Source organism: Sycon ciliatum, chromosome 4, assembly GCF_964019385.1.
Source record: "Sycon ciliatum chromosome 4, ocSycCili1.1, whole genome shotgun sequence".
Lineage (NCBI taxonomy): Eukaryota > Metazoa > Porifera > Calcarea > Leucosolenida > Sycettidae > Sycon > Sycon ciliatum.
In genome coordinates this window covers 24,680,279-24,703,443 of record NC_088646.1, presented here as the reverse complement: position 1 = coordinate 24,703,443, position 23,165 = coordinate 24,680,279, and the positions used below count along the sequence as shown (strand labels likewise).

The following is a 23,165-nucleotide window of genomic DNA, read 5'->3' as shown; positions in this document are numbered from 1 at the left end:
AGACCATGAAGGAAGATGTCAATCGACCAGTAAAGAAAGCTGCTGTAGTAGTTACGATTGTAGTTCTTCGTCCCGACTGAGAGGGCACCGCGAATTTCGTTTCTAGATCAGAGATACAAGTACAACAATTGTATTATTGTACATGTATGACCACTGTGTGAAGTTGAGAGAAGTGAAGTTTAACACTTCAACAAGTCAGTGTTTAAAAAAAAGTCAGACTACAGAAACGGTGGCGGCTAGCTATGAGATGCTGAAGAAAGAAAAGATAACGGTTTTGAAGGTAGGCATCATGCTTGCCTAGCTAAGTAGGCGTGCAGATGGAATAGCCGCTAAGCGGGTGGCTACATTTCTGAAGGCATAGCCAGAACCAGGGAGTAGTATTGTACTAGTACTACAGTGCGTATCGGTTATAGCGTGGTCGTGTAAAACTAAAAGAATACAGTCATGTAGTAGCAGTGCGATTTTTCACACTTCCTCAAGCGTGACAGCCGCCATTCCTCCGCGGGCCGAGTATGGCGTCTCGTTCCTTGAAAATCAGCTGGTGCCTGGTGGCAGAATCATTACACATTCTGTGACATAGTGTAGAAGGTGGTTTCAGCGCTGCACACTGCAGTGCAGTCCCTTGAACTGAGCGCACTTGCTCGGAGCTGGATTCAAGGCGTTCAAGCCATTTTTTGTTTCCTCCTATCCACTTGCCAATCCAGCTTAGCAGGCCATGGAGGCACAACAAACTGAAAACAGCATTGCAGGCCATAGCTTCGATGTGCCAGCCTGGAAGGACCACTTCTTTAGGCAACGTAGCGCAAACTACGCGCCTAGTCTAGGCGTGCATACTGCCTGGCGACCGAAATTTCGGCGGAGAGGAACTGCTCGCACCAGCACAACCGTGAGTTCTCTTCCAAGCTCGAAGAGCGTTGCCGGTCCTGTACTTTGCATTTCGTATTCGTCCTTTGTATTGTATTGTATTCTTTCATCTTCGTTTCTTTATCTTCCAACGTGTGTCCAGATATGAGGCTGTGTTTTAGCCGCTATACGACGGAATACGTTCTGTACAAGGCAACCAGTTTGTCCTGCCTGGCTACTCAGCTCACCACAAAGCGGGTAAGGGGCTATCCGGCATTATCGATAATTTTCACGAGGAAAAAGTTCAGTTAGGATCCTCCGTCCACGCTGGCGGAATGGAACGTGCTTCTTGGAGAAGTCGACAAAGCCCTGCTCCGCGAAAAACTCCAAGGAAGCTGTTGCATGTACAAGGTTCATGACTTTGCCGACGACAGCAACATGAAGCAAGGCGAAGACCGTCACATGGTTGGCGTTCACACGTGGGGTGAAACGAGCAACCGCCCGGTCGGGTACGTGTTGGAAAATACCCTTGTGCAGTCCGGTAGTGGAGGAAACCAGGCATATCTGTCGATTTTCAGGTATTGAAGGGCATAATAATTATGGTGTGGCAGAAGTATGCGGAGTCGTGGGAGATAGCGCGTCTACCCAGTCAGGCAGCAGGAAAGGCCATGCAGCTGAGCTTGGTGGGCTTTTCAAAAGCAACACCATATTTATTGGCTGCTACCTTCACATCCTGAACATAGCGTAATGTTAAGGCCGATGGCTTTGGACAGCGTGGCAGCATGATGAGCTTCCACCTGTTTCAGCTGCAATACAAGGTTGGGTACGTACACCACCAGAAGCCAAGCTACTACAAGGCACTGTACGTCCGTGAGGGAGTTCTATCAAGACCACCTCCACACACAGGAGTTTGTGAAAAACTCGCTAGATGCACATCCATGCAAACTTGGAGTGGTGGTCGAAGTACGGCAAGGCATGTCTGGAGCTTGGCAAGCGCATCCTGAGGTTTATTACTTTTATATGAATTCGTTTAGAGCAATTCTGCCGTCTCACCAGATGAAATCCTTCGGTTCCTACTAAGAACGGATAAAATATTATGAATGTAGAAAAGGAAAGGGACATTATGGATAGAGTTAAGAGTAACTGTCCACCACTGTAACTAGATACTATAATTATCAGAGTATAAAAATATTATGAGAGAAGGAAATACTATAGAGAGGTTTCGCTCTACGTAATTACGTATGAAAATCCGTATGTCGTACGCGCCGGGGAGCAAGGGCAACTTTCATACGTAAATCTCTCTACAGGAGAAATCAGGTAAAGCGAAACCCAGCAGCGCTGATTTTTATGTATGAAAATTAGGTGCAGTTCCTACGTTATTTTCATACGTAATTCCGTAGAGCGGAACCTCCCTACTATGGGAGAAGGAAAATAATATTAAAAAGAATCATAACAATGTTATGATTCTTGAAATTCTCATGTCATGAGAATTTCAAAAGTATATAATTCAACTGGATGTGTGTATGTGTATGCTTGTGCGTGTCTAGGTTCCTTCCAAAGAAGGACTCCCACTTTTCAGTCTGGGAGGACCTCATTCAAATGGCCTCTAATGACATTATTCACGGTTGCCGAGCGGACAGTCTTGCTGGAGCTACTAAACAGGCTCATCATGCCTGGCCTCCAGAAGTGCCAGAGCGGCGATGTTGTGCGAGCTGCAATGCAGCTCTGGGTACTTGGCAAGAATGTGGCCATCGTAATGTCATCAGAGATATGCTGGTGGCTGAGCTGATGCGTCGTCACAGTGACTATGCCATGCCTCTGACAGCTCAAGCCAAGGCCAAGCTGGAGCCAGACACCGCCACACATTTTGCCACACATTTCTAAGAACCTATGCTGGATGCTGTTATTCATGCTGCATTTGAGAAGCACCCCACTAGGTGAGACTTGGATGGAGAGCCAAGGTTTAATTTAAATTCAGGTCGTTGAATGTCAGTAACACATCAGTCAGTATTGTGCTAGCTGTTGCATCATCTGACTACACAACATTTTACTTATAACTGTTAGTGTTGGACACAAACTACGGATAACATGTAACATTTTTGTGACTTTGTCCTTTCTTTTTAAATTTACTCCACTAGGTGGCTTCGCATTCCTCTTTACTTCTATTCGCCATGGGTGCTGATACAGCCCATAGTCATCTATTCTACACTGGCGGGCATATCTCCGGGTCAACGCTATTCCTGTCCAGGTTTCCACCTTCACTGAAGGCGCACCACCAACTGTCTCTGCCCGAGACAGTTGCTGGCCCTTGCTCATGATGAGCAAGTGCCAGCCAAGTACGATGAGTTGTTGCAGCGATGTTGAACGGCAGTTCAACATCGCGGATATTAATTTTATATCCATCCAAACGAAAGTGAACTATCCAAGCAGGCAAGCCATTTGTTTGTGGAGAATGTGCTGCACTCCACACCTGCTCCCTCCAACTGTATCAGTTCATGTCAGCTCGTAGCCGAAAGTCCGTCCGTGTTACGAAGAATGCCATGGAGCATGTTGCAAGGCAAATGAAAGAATATGCTGCCACTGTAACGCCTGCGGAGCGACTCAATAAAGCCAGAGCACAGATGAAGCTACTCCAAGCCAAACAGTAACTGCCCGTACCCTCACCGCTGCCGAAACATACAGCAGTGTTTCGTCCAGGCATCGCGCACGGTCAGCTGATGAGCACAAGCAGAGAATGGCTGCCTCAGGAGAAGAAGGCATGGGGCATGGTGTGGCCCACGATCCAGGCTCACGGAGATCCGCAGCAATTCAGGAGAGGGCAGCGGCACGAAATTTCCCAGCAACTACCGCAAGCAGCAGAGTTAGTGAAACTGAGGAGCAGAGCTAGCTCCAGGTAAGAGCCGCGCACAGTTTTTCTTTCTTTCTTGTGCAGATAAACTGAGCCGTCCACCTCTCCACACTGCGCTCTTGTTTTTTGCCCACACCACACCCTAGCGAGGAAGTTCGTTCTTGGGTAGATGTTCCATGTCCTCCAGACAGCTGTTTCGCTCATTAAGAGCTCCTCAGTGGACGTAGATAACGAATGAATAGCAGATAAAGGAATGAGTATATTTAGAGGGTAAAGTGGCGCAATTGCGTACTTTCTACATAGAAAAGTGGCCTACCCAAAGAAGTTGAAGGTGGCGTGGAAAGTTCTAAAGGTGATAACAAAATGCACAGTGCTGCTGGAACATGCATGCAGATAGCGCTATAATTTAGACAAGTGCGTGAAGCAGACAATCTATTAGAAGTTCGCACTAACGTTGCCACACATACATGCATAATGATAGATTGAAGTAACGGTCCCATAGTGACGTGATGACGAGGTGAGAGAAACGGAGCGCCGTGAGCGCAGTGTGGATAGGTGGACGGTTCAGTTTATTTTCAAATGGCCGAGTGTGTCGCTACTTCGGAGTTATTTCTTGTGCAGAACTAAAAAATTGCTGTCATGAGCTACCGCTTGTCGCGCGCAAGCAAGATGAGCTTTGCTGTTCAAAATGTTCGTTTGTACCCGTTTCTTTGTCGATTTTGACAGTTGATGGCTTAAATTTTAAACTTTTGTTTACATCTTGCCGTGAAGTTGTCCGAGCCATTTTTCCGTTTTGGACCCTCACTCGCCATCAAGTGCGGCGGAAGCGCATAGAGTTTTCACTCTCCCGTAATACTGAAATCCGGTCGGAATAAAAAAAAAAACTCTCGGACAAATCCTTACAATGGGCATTGAGTGTATGTTCCCAGAGTTTCAAAGACCTAGCTGAAAGCATTGGTACAAATGAACACTTTGAATGCACCCCACTTTCAAGGCTTTCTCAAATATCGCATGATCGCATGTGCACGATTCTGGCATGCTGGCTGGCTCGCGTGACAGCGACCTGTCCAATATGGCGCCCGCGCTTTTGTACTCGGCTGTGAGCCCTGAATTTTGGTGTCGGCATATAAGCCCATGCCCGAGTATAAGCCCACCGAAATGTCCTTGTGAGATAGATAAGCCCATGGGCTTATCCGCGGGATTCTACGGTATGCAAATCATCAGCATGATCATGGCAGATAGTTGGACTGCGCCCACACCAGGGAGCCCAACACATACATAACGTTATGTGTAGGGCTCCCTGGCCCACACTAGCCTTCGTTGTGCAATGTCATAGTACACAGCGTACTTTATTTTTAAAAACATGTGATGTGAGCTTTCTCCATCCGAGACCCTGTATTATATATAGTATGCAGAGTTGCACACTCGTGGAAGCTTCTTTATTTTTGCTATCATACAAGAACTAGAGGAGTCCAATGCTCGTTTGTTAGTTGGCTAGGGGACCCGTAAAAGTCTCGATATATAGCCTTGTATTGTGTAGTGTGAATTGCCAGACACTTTAGGCATTCCTCAAGCGTGACGCCGTGCAGAAGCGCAGCTTCTAGCCAGCTTTAGCATGTACGCCAGTCCTGGGAATAGAATGGTATAACATGGGGAGTCGAGGTTGACATGGGCAACCAAATTCTTTTACTAAAATATCCGAGGAAATCTTCCTGTCTCAATCAGTGTTGTGAAAATTAATGTTAAAAAATAATTTACTTTAAAAAGCGAAGGTACGTATTAGGTCGCAAGTATCTACGCAAACGCGCACATCCAGTCAAATGAGGCACTTGTCATCATCAAGTATCCGAACGTTTTCGGTCCCTTCTCATCAAGGATTGTACAGGGAATGGCTCAAGTGAAGATGATGAGATAACAACACTCGTGACAAGGTGGAAAATTATCAAGTTCAGAACGACGCAAAAAGAAAAATAATAATAGTGACAACAACATAGTGAGCAAATTAAGTAACATTGTTAACACCTCGACGAGGAGGATTTGGGACAGTGTGTGCGTTCAGTGTGAAGAAGGACATTCTACTTACCCTTAGTAAAAGCAACCTTATCTATTTCTTTCAATGCCGACAATGTGAAGATCGGTATGTAGGTAGAACCCTTCAGAACCTGGGTGCGCGCATTCATCAACATGTGCCGTCAAGTTTTAATCCGCTTGATGCGCGCGAGAGTTGTCCTCGCCGCGGTCGTCCTCCAAAATGTGCTGTCCAGTCCATTGGTGGACCTTCCTCTTCACGTGAAGATGTGACTGCATGCCCTTCCTCCTCTGCGTGTTTAGGGCAGGGGCCAGCTCAGACAGCGTGAAAGACGGTGCAAGACGGATACGTAAACCACCGAAACTGACAAGGGATCTGTCGGTGTCGGGAAGGGTTACGCGAAGCCAAGTGAAAATACGGACTGGTGAGGACGCACGTACAATGACAAGTGACAACAACAGTGAATATTCGAAAACGTGGTAGACTGCGAAAACAAACCTCGACATCGGGCACCGGACAAGTTGGAGTAAGAAGCTCAACCGAAAACCGCAATGGAGGAGACGTAGCTGAAAGGACACTGGGCATGGCACACACAACGAACAATGTCAGGAAACGTGGAAGGCCGCGGAAACAGTAAGAGACGGATAGTGGTCGTGGAGTCGGTGTCGAAAATCGCAAACCGGGCTTCAATTCAAAAAAGTATTGACGACATGTAGGAGCTGATATAGATTAGCATGCTCAAAGGATACAACTGCATAGCTCTAGCTGTTCTCGTTCTTAGATCACCCACTGCAAGGTGATATCGTTGCATTTATAAAGTGCTGTACATTGTTACACACTGATACAACAATGCTTGTGTAGTATATTATAATAATTATTATGTGTGAGCATCCAAGTGAAATAATGAAGCCCATATTGTGACTGTCGTTTCGTTTGAGGGGGGAGGGAGGGGGGTCAGGCCCGAAACTAACGGTCTTCGTTTCGGGGGCTTCTGCGAACTTTTGCGATGGTCCCTTAGAAGCTTTGTATATACGTAAGTTAGATCCTGAACTTTGTGTACAGAAAGAGAATGTGTTGTCGCTACAATTGTTTGGTGTTACTCCTCGTCGAGGTGATAACAATGTAGCTTAATTTGCTCACTATTATTATTTTCCTTAGAAATTGGTGTCGTCCTGAACTTGATAGTTGTCCACCTTGTCACGAGTGTTGTTATCTCATTATCTTTACGCTATCTAAGTTTCAGTCTTTTCAACTTGAGCCATTCCCTGTACAATCCTTGATGAGAAGGGACCGAAAACGTTCGGATACTTGATGACAAGTGCTTTAATTTGACTGGATGTGTATGTTTGCGTGGATACTTGCGACCTAATACGTACCTTCGTTTTTTAAAGTATTATCCGCCTCCGACCTCTTTTAATAATTCACTTCCGTTATTTTACTTCCAGTCTAGCGAGGTCAGGGGTTGTGGACAGTTCTGGCCTGAGAAATCCGACTTCATAAATACAAAATAGATTAAAAATACTTGTTGCACCGTGCTCAAGTGAGCAGAGTGGTGCTTATGAACGTAGGAAAGAGCTTTCCTACGGAAACCCGAGATTTACGTATGAAAGTTGCCCTTGCTCCCCGAAGACATGGATTTTAATTACATTTTATTAGGAGAAAAACAAGAGGTTGCACATAACGAAAAATTCGGCACATGAGGCAACCACGAAAAAGGCTACGAGAATCGGTTGATTCGGAGGTTGCACAAAGGGGGCAAAGTTTCTCTCCCGAAAATGCGTGGCAGTACGGTGACTGCAACTAAACTAGCTGTTTTGTTTTCCCTGTTCAATGCATGAAACACGGCAATCCACCAACGCAACAAGAATTTTCCAAAATATTCAGAAGCTACTTTTCTCACTTCATTTTCCAAAATATTCAGAAGCTACTTTTCTCACTTCATACTACTACTGTTTACAGTTTCAAAATCTATTTTCCATGTTACATGCAAACACACAATGCTTTTAAGAAACACAATTGAATATTCTAAAACATAAAAATAAAGGAATAGGTGAAATTTGCTGTACAAAAAAACTAGTGCAATAATTTTAGTGCTTCAACAGGGGATTTTTTAAATACAAAACAGGCATAATGATGGCGGGGGGGGGGGGGGGGGGTCTCTGCGGAATTCTGTACAAATAGCAATGTGGTGGGAGAGAGTGGGCGAGTAGCGAAGGAAGATGATAGGGCAGCTTGATAATGGACACGGCACACTGGAGTGGTATCTAACTCCTTCCACTCAACGCCACTACACCAGCCGAGCGAGCTGGTCAACAAATCGCTGGGCATTGACAAGTTCACTTGTGCCGTATGAGATATGCTTGCTGCCGTTCGACCTCTGTTCACAACAGCAATTAACAGGTGCATATAGTTTGTTTAATATGCAAAGAATTTTTTCACCAACAGCCTAGCTGGGTGACTATGACTCGTCCACATTCTTCAAGAAACTTGAAAGCGAGACCTAAAAGTACTCACTTTCTCCCCTAAACCATGCACAGGTTTGCTTTCTCTAGCACAGTTCTACAGTAGCTTACACAATAGGCACTGCTTCAGGGCGATAAGAATTGCCCACAGAATTGCTTACCTTGCAAAAATCTTGCAAATTCTGGTACTCAATATAGTTGCCGCCGCCAACAACAAACACAACAGCCTGAATAGCACAGCAAAGGCAAAGGCAATATTTACAGTCAAGCCATTATTTATTTTCAACAATCTTCAATACAATTCAGTCTGACAATGATCCTGCACCACAGCTGTGACAGGCTATATGGCAAAGTCCCTTTTGAAAGGTGCATTGAGTGTCCACAAACTCTACTCATTGCCTAAGAAAGCAATACTCGTCACGTCCTCATCGGTCAATGATTCAATACGGCAGTAGTAGACCTTCTAGCATAAGGTCCTACTAATAATAGTTTGACTGGGTTCAAAATTTCACTCCACAATGCACACCCGCTTTACTTTGTCGTTGCTCACTCCCAGAAACTGGTCACGTGGGTCTTCCTTTGGGCGAGGGAATAGAGATTCAGGAGAGATCTTGGAAAGATGACTCAATTGACGGCATCAGAGGCATCTGCCCGGGGATCCAAGTGCATTTACCCCTGTCCCCAGTGAATGGTTGCGTTACCGTGGATTGCTATAAATAAGAGTGGATCTAATATAGGCTTCAGTAGCACCATCCATTACTTAAAATGCTAATGACACAATCTATCCATGTTAACTATGGTGCATGTCACACCAACAGGGCAACAGCTACAAACAGACCTACACATAATAATTATGATATTATTATAGGCTCTGTCCACATGGAAATGTACCCACCTCTCTGAACGGTGCGCGGGATTTAGGTGCACTGTCAGCTTGTCTGAGTACTTTGGGATCCAGGTAGCGATAATCTTCAATTTCCTGAACCACAACAACGATGACAAGCAATATAGCAAGATTGTTGGGGATGAGAATGGGAACATAGCATACCAACACGCGTCAGACAGACACCACACCCTCGATCCAGAGAACAGGATAATGTGTATTGTGTAATGAATATTATGGCAAGACCATGCAAAACTCCAACATCAGAAGGCAGCCCCAAACATAGCCTGCCAATAGACCAGTCTCATCAATAGCTTGACTCTCCACACGATGGCACACCAGCAAAGGTCAAGCCAGAAAATCCACCACACACACACACACACACACACACACACACACACACACACACACACACACACACACACACACACACACACACACACGTATGAGACCAGTCGGACGATTTGAAATCTAATGTACACAACAGAACTGAGTACTTACCGTAGAGTGGCTCATATCCATGAGGGATTCTACGACGCGGGTGACTGGCAAGTTCTGAGAGAGGAGAGACGACGACGACGACAGGAGTACAATGGTATGGTAAATAACTAAACTACTTCAGAGTATAAGCAAGTGTCAGAGAAGTTACTCTTCTTGCACTAAAAATACATGCACTGAAGTGCTGTCCCAGAGCCTTGTTTTGTAAAACAACAACATGACGGTATGATGCAACTTCCCAATAACTGATACTCGGAGGGAAGACATTATCTGTTCTGTTCAGGGAAGTGCCCTAAACGACTGGATGCATTACAACAGGAATGGGAACAAGCAAATGTATCCTGAATGTGGACACGTGCCGTTGGTTGACAGAGGTGTGTGCTAAGGGATAAGGGAGGTGCTGTAGTGACTGTACACACATATTTACAGCATACATTGTACACGCACACAGAGAGTACAGACACTTTACAAAGAGCTCAGACCTGGCACAGGCAATTAATGCTTCACGAGACATGATGTCTTCAAATGCCTGGTTTAATCATTGCTCTACATTGACACATGCACGCTCACTGGACAATCACACATCCACACCACACTCCACAACTCACTGCACACAGACAACACGCCACACATGCACCCTGGACTCAGAGATGTGATAACCTGGCTAGAGTAATCTCAGCGCACTGGCCACAAGTGGCACGTGCTCGTCAGGGGATGCTTCTCTTCACCGTCCACAAAGACACAACAAAAGCTCTCAACAGGTACACAGGTACACACACACACACACACACACACACACACACGATCAACACACCAGGTGAATGCACTGTGCTACACACAACCATCCAGTAGCTCATTTCACTATTTCCGTCCACAGCACCATCAACAATACACAGTGTTCTCTGCCTACATCAATACAATGTGTTGATGTAGCATTGTTGTTTTTTATTGATGTAGCCTGTATTGATGCAGCATGTATATGTCATATACATGCTGCACACCATGAATGGCACATGAGAAAACCTGTGATGGGACTTTAAAGTGACCGGTAATGTCAAGATGAAACAATAATACCGTTACGATCAGGGAGTAGTAAAATACAGGGAGGTGACACGAGCATGTACGGCCAGTTTGACGATTGCCTCAGCACCGTTTTTACCCGGCGGGTGAGATTGGGGTACTATGGGTACCGAAGTGTGTAGACACGCGCGCGGATCAGGATTCTTTCGATCAGGGAGTAGTAAAATACCTACCGCCAAAGAGACTCCTACTGCAGCCCGTAAAAACTCAGCGCTGAGAATTTCCAACAATTGTCTGCCTTCACAAAGTTTGGTAGTCGACCAAACTACCACTATGTCAGGATAGAAGTCCAGCAAGAGTGGTATCACTTTGGGAGATATCCCTGCGTGCCGTAGATTTTTCCTGTGTCGATACAAGCTGTTTACGACGACGTAGCCTGCATTTCAATCCTTGACAAACTTAGGAACATTATTTTCATTCCGAAAAGTGAACTCCCGAATCTCTAGCATACCATAATATGAAATGCTCATCATCACAAAGAAGGTAGAGAAGTACTGGTTGATCACAACTGAGGAGAAATTAGTGCCGATCGTGTGGTGTCCTAGAGATTTTTTCGACTTCGAAATCGGTGCACTCGCTTTTCATCTCCAATCGTACACGTATTGTTCTCAAGGAAATCACCTTCGTTCTATTGCTCCATGCCGTCGATCGGGACGAATTTCGGAAGGGTGGTACTTTTCCATATGACGATGATACAGATGTATCACAAGAGCAAAACAAATGCTGTTCCATGAGATGGATAGACCTTTTCACGGAATTTAGTTCTCGACAAATACTCAAGATTGATTCAGCAGATCATCTTTTTTTGCGAAAGAAAAAAAAACAAGCGCGAGGCACCCATCAAGAATCACGATTAGTGGCGTGTCACCTCCCTGTATTTTACTACTCCCTCCCTGGTTACGATACTTTAGAACTGTTTTACTATTAGACCCGGCCGTGCCGATGTTTACACAACTACACTTGCATTCAATGCAGACCCAGTTTACATGTGCAGTTTTACTACCACTGTACCAGCTGCTTGGCCGAGTTCCCTGTACATCAACACTTCATAATTACTTGAAGTATTATTTTGTTACTTCATCATGCAATGTCCACTTCGTTTCACTTTTGATCGCACTAATATAACTCTAAGTCTCCACATCACTTCTTCCTCTACACTTCCACGTGTAGGTATTATAAGACAAAGGGAGAAAGAGCTAGTTGCAGGCTGCACGGTCTAAGCCTGTCCAGTACCGGTTACTAGCTCACACTACACGAGTACACCAAGAACAACACAAGCAGAGAAACACCACACAGACACATGAACTAACCTTATCTGTCACCACAAGATCCTTTACGCCTTTGATCATGGACTTCAGCGAGAAACTATGCAGAGAAAAAGAGCAAATGACCCATTGATTACCACTTCTCTTCATTTAGGGCCATGTTTGACGGGTAAAAAAAATAATTTGGAGAAGCACGGGTCTGCTACCGCGTGCGTGCGTGCGTGCGTGCACACACACACACACACACACACACACACACACACACACACACACACACACACACACTTGAGTTAGACATGGCTCAAACAAGCAGTGGATATGCAGAGCATTGCAGTATGCCAACTAACTAACTGCTCAACATGTTGACATGCTTTTACTCCAATCGAATTCTTCACACAGCACTGTACAGAAATTGCTACCAGCGGTCTCAATGTCACCATACATGTACATGTACTGACACGAGCACACCACTGTAACGTTAGAAAAGGCAGGCAGGAGAAAAAGGTTTGCTCTTAGTGGGCCATAAGGTCAGAATAGTAGGGAGAACAACTAGAACTACATGACTTCAAGACTGACATACACAGAATAAGTAGAAAAATTCGTCTGGAATTTAATTTCGTCTTTTTCGTCCAAGGAGCTTTCGGACTAAATAAATTAAATGCCGGACTAATGTCGATTTGTCCAGCATTTGAATACACTCTTACGATCCATGGACGAACTCCCTTTCTTTGGAGTTGGACGAAATTATTGACCGACGAAATGTTCTGCCTGTACAGTAGCTGGAAAGTACCGTTGATCGGCACCCTCTCTAATCGTGGCGGGCGGGGGATTAATAACGGTACTTCACGGTAGTTGAACACGCAAAATAACTTAGCATGCTCCACGCCAGGCCAAGAAGAAACAGGCAAGCAACCAACCTGCTGCTTGCTACTGATGAAACAGCTCGACTTGCCGGAGCAGCCATCTGGGAGAATGCCCTGAACACATACACACACACACACACATACACATACACACACACACACACACACACACACACACACACACACACACACAGCCATAAAATGCACTTGGAAATTGGACTTCAGCTGAAACTAAGAATTTTTTAAGTCACAAGCTCAGTATACGAAACAACTTCAGCAAGACAGCTTACTCCCCCTTGAAATACATCTTCATCCCAGAAAAAGTCTGAAATAAGACTATGTCGCCAACAGACTAGTCCATGTAGTACAAAGAGCTCAGACCTGGCACAGGCAATTAATGCTTCACGAGACATGAGAATGTCTTCAAATGCCTGGTTTAATCATTGCTCTACATTGACACATGCACGCTCACTGGACAATCACACATCCACACCACACTCCACAAACTCACCGCACACAGACAACACGCCAAAACACATGCACCCTGGACTCAGAGATATGATAACCTGGCTAGAGTAATCTCAGCGCACTGGCCACAAGTGGCACGTGCTCGTCAGGGGATGCTTCTCTTCACCGTCCACAAAAGACACTCACGCCACAGAACATTCTCCACAAGAAAGTAATCAACACGCCATGCAGCTGACAACACAAGTCACTTCACACACAGCAGCAGCGCAAGAAGACCGACACCTGAGCAGACTATTCAACATTCCCACCCTACGGCGAGACAGTCCAGAATCTCACAATATATACTGGAGACTTGTGTGTTTGTACACATTGCGCATGGGTCCCACTCTGGCATGGCAACGAGGTTGGACAACCTGCGTGAATCATGCACGTATCTTTTTTTCGTCCAAACACGATCCAACAAGAACAGAAGGTAAGTGCATTCAAGTACTGATACTTACTTCCACTTCTTCAAATAAGAGACGGCGGCAACATCTGCTCCGGCCGCTTCCAGTGCCTCCACATGCTGACTAAGGTCTGCCTGTATGTCAGAGAGACAAGACAGTAGAGCAGCAGAGTTGGTTTATTACTTCTTCTTCTTAGTATACTGTATGGCACGGGTCTGTCTACACATACAGCTGGTCATTGCGATAAAAGATTGAGAACGTTTTCATGCACGGAAAACTGGGTTGAAAATTGAACAATATTCGAAAAACTCAAGTGCAAACAGACGTAACTTCTTGCCTTGATCAGGAGATCACAACGCAAACAAACCAATCTGATCACTCGCCTTGTCCAGTAACACAACCCCACTCTTCCTGTAATTGCCCTGTGACAAACGAAAAACCAGGGGTGGCTTTCTGCAGGGATCACTTCAAAAGTGCTTTTGGAATGTTGCAGATACGTAGTCACAAACCCATGCTCGTGGTGTTAAACCTTCCTATCTTCAAAGCAGACAGACTGTGCCTTGCAGGATCATGCACTGGTTGAACTGCGATGCTATCCGACTGCCCCGGTTCAGCAATTGATATTGGCAGACTTACATCGGTCATGGATGAGCTCATGAGATAGCAGATGAGAAACAGGCGAAGTTTGTCCAGGGCCGTGCCAGCTGAATGAGATACACAGACAGTAACGCACATGCTAACAGTAAATACAAGAATGAATCTGAATGATTCTTTCAAGCTCTGCATCTTCTGCATACGTCGCTAGTTAACACTCTCGAGTACTAAATACCATGGGGGGGGGGGCGTGGCACAAGACACATACCTTGTGGGTCCTGGATGATCTCCAACACAGGACGATCCTGCAGATACCAACACAAGCACACACAAGAAGTGTTAATAAATACACAAAAACAAGGCTTCTACGTAAAGGAGCAAAACTAACTCGGAACAACATCCACAGCAAGAACGCACCATGACAACAACCAGGGTAGGATGGCTTCAAACAAACTGAACACGATTGCCAATTTTCCAACTGGTCAGCAGCAGACAAAGGAGGCAGGATAAAGAAGAAATGGCATCGTAACGGAGCTCCCAGAACTATTCTCTACCTGTTGAAATGGACTAAAACTCTGCAAAACAGACCTATGTACATGACATTAGAGTGAATCTCGTGTAACAAGTTAGTGGTAAATGTCACAACTAATCTATACAGTTTCAACACCTTATCATGAAAGATAGTGTCACTTCAAAGTCCATAAAGTGTTTCCCTGCAAATATGTATAGTACTGCTCAATGAAATCTGATCGTGCGAGTTAAGTATGCGCCAGGCGCTCTGCAGGCCCTAGACTTGCGAACTGGCGCAGGGCGCAAACTTGACTGATGCGATCGAATTTCACTGGGCAGCACTGTGCTACTGGTGGTAGACGCAGCACCAACGGCGATACCATGCAATGGTTCATCATTTAGCAGAACAGGGTGGGATTAAGGCCATAGTTTAGCATCACATGAATGTGGCACGGGAACCAGGCCATGCTTAGCACCTAATACAATAATTATTATGTTAGAATTAGGGATTAGATTCTGTCACCTTATGACAGAACAAGCCAAACTAGATCACATAATCACAACGTCACACCAACTCAAGCAAAAATAGAGCACAGAGTAGGACCACAACTTCACACCAACTGAAGCACGGGACAAAGATGCAAGCAAACACCTTACCAAAGTAGACTTGGACAAGATTTTCTCTTCGGCGTCGAAGAACATGTCCAACTTTCGGTCCTAAAGCATAGAAAAAGAAATAGAAGTGTTCCAGGCAAAAGATAGTACGATGTCGTTCTGGTTGAAGGCACGAAATACAGTAAAACCTGCCCTAACCGGACGCCCTTGGTGCAGTGGAAACTGTCCTGATATGACAGGACTCCGCTTGATCCAGGGATGCATGTTCGATCCACAGCACTTTGGTGCATGAAAGTTGTTGTTACTTTATTTTTACTTCACCAGAATTACAGGCAGTAGAATGCCTTCTCACTAGACCAGGTCTAGTTCTCACAAAGGATGAAAGTATGTCCGGTCAATACAGGATTCCGCTTGGTACAGGGTCTGGCAAATAAAGGTTGTTACTGTACGACCATTGCCAAAGCAAGGCAGACACACTGAAGTGCAAAACAAGCGGGATGAACTCCCTTATGCATACAATGTACATGTATTGCTATAAGAGCGGAATGTGCCCGACATGCCAACAAACCTTGATTTGCTCCAGAAGGGCCGAGGCGAGATTGGTGTGCATGTCCAGTGCCTTCTTCTTCTCCAACAGTTCCGGTACAGACCTGAGCAGCACACGGCACGTAGAGCAAACACAGCAGGTAAGTGGTGTGTACTCATGTGACATGCTTCTTACGGCATCTCACTATCGGTATTATGTATGTCACACTATGCATATATCATTTTATCGTGGCCGCCATTTTTGTGATCAAGATGTTCTTCAGCTTAGTCTTGCTCAAGTTAGGTGACCGATTTAGTTGGTGTTTGTTTCCTATTCGTGCATGCCCTTCATCCTGTCACATTTAGAGCAGCACGCATTCCACAGCTACTTCCAGCTTATTAGTGATAACAGGAAATGGTCAACCTACCCGAGTGCAGACGACAGCTTTTGTGTATTCTGCATCAGAGCGCTGCCATCGGAGTCTTCTTCGTCCTGCAGAGGGATAACGATGGAGTAACACGGCGACATCACCAGCGCACACAGCATAATTATAGTTAGCTAGGAAGTGGGAAAACAGGCACAGAGTATCGTGTAGTTCAGACTTTTAATAGCAAACACAACAGCATGTGCAGTGCAACTCTGATAAGGTGTAGGGTCATCAGGGGTAGACAGTATACTTAGTTTGTGTGGTACCGTAAAGTACCGTTGATCCGCCCCCACGCCATGTCGCTTCCCAGCTGGGTTTTCGGCAGGGGGCGGGAATTAGATCAAGGCTGTCAAGTGCAGTACGATGTACAACAACGTAGAGGATCTGACTCAATGTGCTGGATTATGCACATTTTTATCCTGGATTGGCAAGTATTGTGTACAGCAGTGCATGCGTCGGTTCAACATCGTATTTCGTTGTATACGCCGAAGTCGCTTCACAAGGAGAAAATCGACAGGGGGCGGGAATTAGAGAGGGGGCGGATCAACGGTACTTGAAGTTATTATCCAAACATACGGTTCAATAAAGAGCAATGCACCCATATTCCAGACAATGTCACAGCAAAGCATACGTTGCCCAAACAATGTCCGTACTAACCAAGTGTATGTCTTATCAGAGTAGGTACTGAGTGAGTTTCAGTGTATAAAGATCCCCCCCCCCCCCCCCCAACTTTCGCATCTTTCTATCTCTTTCTCTTTCTCTTGCTCACTCACTCACTCACTCTCTCTCTCTCTCTCTCTCTCTCTCTCTCTCTCTCTCTCTCTCTCTCTCTCTCTCTCTCTCTCTCTCTCTCTCTCTCTCTCTCCACCAAAACTGACCGTAGCCACTTTCAGATCTTTGACTCTGTCACCAGCTGCCTGGTACTCCTTGAGCTCAGCTTGAACGGAATCGGCCACGGTCGGAAAAGCACTATTCGCAACAGCAACAGCAGCAGGAGGGGAAAGCAACACACGCGCATTGAATGTCACAGCAGAAATGTGCGAGGGGTATTGTCAGTGACAATCCCTGATTGGAACAAAACAAACCTTCTGACTCTACTCTATCTCAATAGTGCACAAACTGTAAGATGCGAGTCTTAGGGATGACATGTAACTTTCGAGATTCTAGTAGCCCCCCTTGGAGCATGATAAAGACAACAAACACACACAAATGACCTACCAAAAAGGCAAAAACCCAACATTTACCATTATGCCAGGACATGCATGCATAACTAGGGTCACTGGGCAACATGAGTAGCCTTACCTGCCTCTGTGCTGCTGCCAGAACTGATCAGTACTGCTCAGGTCATACGCCTTGCCACTACTTGCTGCATGACACACAGCAACAAGAAACCAACCAACCAACCAGCACATACACCCGCATCCATGCACACACCCGCACGCGCACACACTTTAGAACATAGCCGGCTTTGCCTGTTACACTGCATCAACAGACTGCAAAACAGACTGGTGTGCAAAAAATTAAAATGCATGCCAATCCCTCCCCAACCAACTTCGTTTGCCAAAGAACATGTCAGCAAGCTTACCAGCAGCTCCAGCTGTTGTGGCCTCTGGCCCAGAATTTCTTACGGTGACACGGTTCAATGAGAGTTCCTGAAATATGACACAATGCGAAAACAAACAAACAAAAACATGTTTGCTGTTACTTTATGCTCTATGGCCCTCTTGTGAGGACGTGTAGGTACAGAAAAATACAGCGAGCACTCCGCAATCAACTGAGTGTACACAGGTGACCAGCCAGGGGCAGCCAGTAAATGGGTATGGGTTCTGAACTTCATGCGACCAGGGCTTCAACTTTTAATGGCGTCGGTCTGGTTGGTCATTGATGTCAACAACAACTCATCTTCACAACTTCTTCTTCTTTCACCGATTGTAGCCCATATATGCGCACAGCGACATACAACGATGACACGGATGACAACGCTAACAGCATGCATACCCTGTGCACAACTAGCTGCACTAACCATCAGGTCATGTATGAGAGCTTGATACGTCCAAGAATGGTGCAGTGGTGTGGCCAGGTCAAGGGAGCGGTCCAGCAGAATCAGCAATGGCCTCTGAAAACTGAAAAACAAAAACAAACAAAAACAATGATGACGGGAGAGGAATGAGCACAGCAAACAAAGTATCAGATGCTAGTACATGTAGTGTCGGTTGCGTTTATGATGATAACACAAGTAGCCCATGGGTCGAGTACACCTGAAGTGAGCCAGCGAGCCAGGCTGCTATGCAACGTGTGATGTGTACTGCAGTGTTGGCTGCACTCATGACCACCTGTCGCCACTGGGTAGTAAATTATAAAATACACAACTACCGGTACATGCTGGATGTGCACATGTTCCGCTCTCACACACACACACACACACACACACAAACGCACGCACGCACGCGCACACACACACACACACACACACACACACACACACACACACACACACACACACACACACACACACACTGTGTACCACAAGCACAAGCACAACGCTACGTAACATCTACAGTAAATAACTTGGTCATGGAAATATGTCAATCACCACCCCCTCCCCCTCCGACACACAGGCAACTTTGACTCGCAACAAGTAAAGCAGACCAGGATCAGGAAACACACCATACTACATAGTACCAGTACCTGAATTGCCCAGCAGCAGTATCACCGGTAAATAGACTGTTGCGCGTATCACGCAGGTTCTCGCGCAGTTTCTTGTCCAGAGCCTGATAGTCGGAAGGAGAGAAGAAAAGGCACGAAACGATCCCAAAGCAACTTCAGATCACGTAACAATACTTGAGTAGCCATTACCATGCTGGATTGAGGATGTCATGACAGACTGCATGCACAGCCACAAGCAACCAAAGGAAATGCCACCAGCAGCTAAGGTCAGTGCCCGATTGCTCCTTCTATTGCTTGCATAAGCTCTCCGTACAACGGCCACTCTAACCACAAACTGTTTCTCATTATCACGGCATTGAATAAAAAGACAAAAATGGGATAAAAGCTTGGGCTCAGTTGAAAATCATCACCAAGAGAACCAGATTATGATTCCATCTGCTAGAGCTAATATAATCAAGCATCATTGCCCAGCAAATACAACAAGAAAATTCATACCAATTTTTTCATCTTTCCAGGAACAGATTCAGGTACCTATCGGGCCAAATGCACAAGTATGTTCCATGCTGAAATATTTACCAACAATTCTAACAAGGCAAGCACATATACTACAGACTTGAGCCTAGGCATATCAGTAGTCTTAGGGTGCGTTTGGTTGGTACGATCTAGAACAGGATCGAACAGCTGGTGCACATGGAGCAGCCTCATGCCAACCAAACGGTACTCCAGAAACAGAGCACATTTTCGTGGAAAAATGTTTGAAACTTGAAAATGTGTATGGGTCACCATGGTCACTTTGTACGGTACAACGAGTCCAACCCAAAAGCGTATGCACGTGATCATTTGGGACCAAAATCGATGTTCCCGCCAGGTTTCACTGTGAAAAAGTGAAACTGCTCGGTCTGCTCTGGCCTCGAGGCCGGAGCAAGCAGAACATGTTCTGGCCGACCCAGAACAGGTGCAGTCCCAACCAAACGCGCTGTTCTGGTGAATCCTGTTCTAGTTCGTACCAACCAAACGCGCCCTTAGGGCACTTGAATAGTGCCATCACCTCAGAGCTTTGCAACGTGCCTATTCTACGGGTGTGCGTCTTACCAGAGCCCCAACATGACATGCTCACCTCTGCAATCATCTCCGCTGCATTGCCGCGTGGACACCGAATCACTGGTACAGTACCTACAGCCATATCAGAACAGCACAAAAGACTGCTACACTCAATGGCTGCACCCAACACAAGACACGACTCTTGCAAACTACTACCGCTAGTTGATTTTAGATTTTTAACTGCCTACTGCTACCTGGAAACCTTGGTTGACACACATACTAGTGCACATGCATCCAAGTAGCATACTGCTTCCATCCTGCATGCTCACCTAGCGTAACGAAGAGCGCGAATAGAGACTCCACAATGGTGTCACGCATAACCTGCATGTCGGTGTCCTGCGCATCAGAGCGATTGATTCCTTACAGTGAGGACACAAAACACACATACACACAGCAAAGTGAATACATGGTGGACTCTTTTGTATGAGTCAGCCAATAGTATCATCAATATCAATAATGCAACAAGTTACTATCCTGCCGCAGCCAGGATGGAACACCGAATAGACGCACGCAGCTAAAGTACAAAAGTTACAAATAACAGCTTGCACCGCACACCGGCCAACATTGGCACAAACCAAGCGACACTGGGTAGACCGTACTGTGAGTCTGTGTGGACGACCTACCGTAATAGGACAGGGGCTCCAGGTCGTGCTGCCGCACCACAAACATATCGTCCTCCAAGCTCAAGAAGCTCTGATACTGGTCAACGATCTGCACAGGTAAAACAATACCCGCATGAGTCTAACTTCACTCCCATGCAAAGAAAAGTGTACCACGGGCCATGAAGAAAAAGCTACAGTAACAATATACTTTCAATGACATCCAAACTCTGGTCAGATGAGCAGCAAGCACTGATTAGCCCTCTCGAAGTCTCAAATCAAGATACTACAATTTTTTCAATTTTGTAGTATCAACGCTAAGCCAGGCACCTGAACACAACCAAGCCTGTGCTTTGTGTGATCCCTTAGTATGGCCACAGACTACAGGATAGCCGTTACCCAATAACACAACACAATCTTGAGGGCCAATGCAATTAATGGTTCACCATCGAAGAGCATCTACTAGTACCTTGGAAATTGAGGCAACAGCATCGGACTCGATGGCAGCTGTGGCAATCTCCTCCAGTCTCTGCCGTGGGACAGCCGTGACGAAATTGAAGTAATACGACTCATACATTTCACTGCGAATATCCTGTATCAAAAGCACAACAAAAGATGATGGTCAACAGATTGCACAATACATACAAGTTGACAAAGCTCTCTGCCAACGTGACTGAAAGGCATACAGACATACCTGACAAATACGAGCGATGTTCTCGGCAGTGGGGAGCACAAAATAAACTGCAGGGACATCCGCAACTTGGTCACGTTTGCTGTGAAGCTGGCTGCAGTGATACAAGCAATCAACACAAGACAGACAATCGCAAAAGGTGTTGAAAAATTAGTGCTAGTACTTTTGGAGATTGGTTAGTTCTTGCACAGACTGTGACGGCAAACAATTGCTCCGTGAAAGTGACAGTACTGCATGTCATAACATCAAATTCAACCCGACCATATGGTCTCATTTCTGCATGTGCGCTGATAGCGGCACAAAAACCGCCGTCGAGGAAAGCATGCACCCCATTGGTCGACATAGACAAAATCACCACCACCACCACTACCAGTAACAAACAACCTCGCTCAGCATGCATAGACAGCTGAGCAAGATCGCAGAGAATCAGCACACGGCACGGTTGGCTTACAGGTGCAGAGTCACTCCTCGGTCACGCAGCTCGGGTACGGACAACACTGGCGAAATGATATCCTGTCCATACTTGTCGTACACAAGGACCTGCACGGGTGCATGTACAGACAAGAAAACAGCAACCTCTTAGTGCAACCAATGAGACACACCACTGTATGAGTGACTTTGACTTGGTTACACACAGCATCTGTGATTTTCCTTTCCCTGGCTGTACATCACGGTGGAGCGTTCTTGACAGAGGGGCGCCGTGGCGGTACTTTGCGGCATTACTGCACAGCGGTGTGCATGCTTGTGTGCACGTGTGTTACATGCGTACATGCACATGCGTAGGTAGGTACTAGTGCATAACCAGTAAAGGAATCTTTACGATGCTTGTGCACGCTCATGGTCTAGCTATTCTATATCTTGAAATTCTTCAGCGTTGATGAGCACTGCAGCAGGTGTGGATGTACTCTACACACATAGCAAAACCTCAAATCGTGCTACTAAGTGTTTATGTGAGGTCTGCTATAATTCATCAAGTCAATCATTATACACACAGACAACTTTGTCTCCATTCTAAACTCGTGTACTCTAACAAGAAAAAATATACCGACCTTCCATGCAGGCTCTTCGGCAGTCGTTGACTTTAACGGAGCATTGAAATTTATCATCCGCTTGATGGCCTCTGTGAACACATTGCATTGTTGAGAGTCCAGTTCTGAGTGAGCTTATGTGACCCATTGTTTGGCAATGTTTAGTTTCACCTACCCGTCTGACGAGACCGAAGGTCAGTGCGTTCCGTCAAATCTGAAAAGCTATTCGAAGCCATTTCGCCAACTCCCTTTCAAGACATCAGGGTGATACTGCCTGTGCTCCACGAGTCAGTGGTTACAGTTTCGGCAACAGAACATACACAATGGCCAAAAGAGTCAAGCTGGGATCTCAGTGCGTTTCTACGTTTTGGAAAAACGAAAAACTGATGTTGAAAAATATGCGAAATATCGACGCCACGTCAATGATGACGTAGTCACCGAACTCCTCGAGTCCTCGTGCCCTGGCGTGTAGTTTGCCCAAACCGCTGATCGGCGAGGGTTCGATACTAGCGAATCGGTACTCGTAGATGTACTCGGACTACTCATGTACTCCGTCTCGTCTAACAATACATGCATGCACCACACCGTAACCAGTCCAGGGAGCAGTAAAAACGTTTTCTCCCCTGCTTTGTACAATGCCAATGGCCAGGACCGCAAGTGAGTAAGTTTAATAATAAAAGTACTAGTAATTTATCGTGTCCGCTCCAGAAGGGAACTGCAAG

General features: G+C 45.8%; 1 protein-coding gene and 1 long non-coding RNA gene across 2 annotated transcripts; one reads left to right on the top strand and one right to left on the bottom strand.

Moving 5' to 3' along the window:
* Positions 1-123: 123 nt before the first annotated feature.
* LOC135815209 (uncharacterized) lies at positions 124-6,502 on the top strand. The gene is made up of 5 exons (XR_010553269.1): positions 124-886; positions 1,007-1,101; positions 2,391-2,780; positions 2,982-3,736; positions 6,023-6,502. It is a non-coding gene; the product is annotated as an uncharacterized LOC135815209 (long non-coding RNA).
* A 1,120-nt stretch (positions 6,503-7,622) lies between these two features.
* Positions 7,623-22,812, bottom strand: LOC135815207 (sec1 family domain-containing protein 1-like). The gene is made up of 25 exons (XM_065328469.1): positions 22,619-22,812; positions 22,465-22,535; positions 21,867-21,955; positions 21,419-21,509; positions 21,194-21,316; positions 20,749-20,836; positions 20,395-20,484; positions 20,142-20,197; positions 19,046-19,128; positions 18,381-18,480; positions 17,943-18,009; positions 17,660-17,723; positions 17,236-17,326; positions 16,358-16,422; positions 15,973-16,054; positions 15,447-15,506; positions 14,548-14,584; positions 14,322-14,389; positions 13,740-13,819; positions 12,826-12,885; positions 11,954-12,008; positions 9,567-9,620; positions 9,078-9,161; positions 8,344-8,409; positions 7,623-8,097 (listed from the first exon to the last, which is right to left on the bottom strand). Exons 1-25 carry the CDS (start codon positions 22,677-22,679, stop codon positions 8,008-8,010), a joined length of 1,875 nt encoding a protein of 624 aa, XP_065184541.1. The 5' UTR covers positions 22,680-22,812; the 3' UTR covers positions 7,623-8,007.
* Between the last annotated feature and the right edge of the window lie 353 nt (positions 22,813-23,165).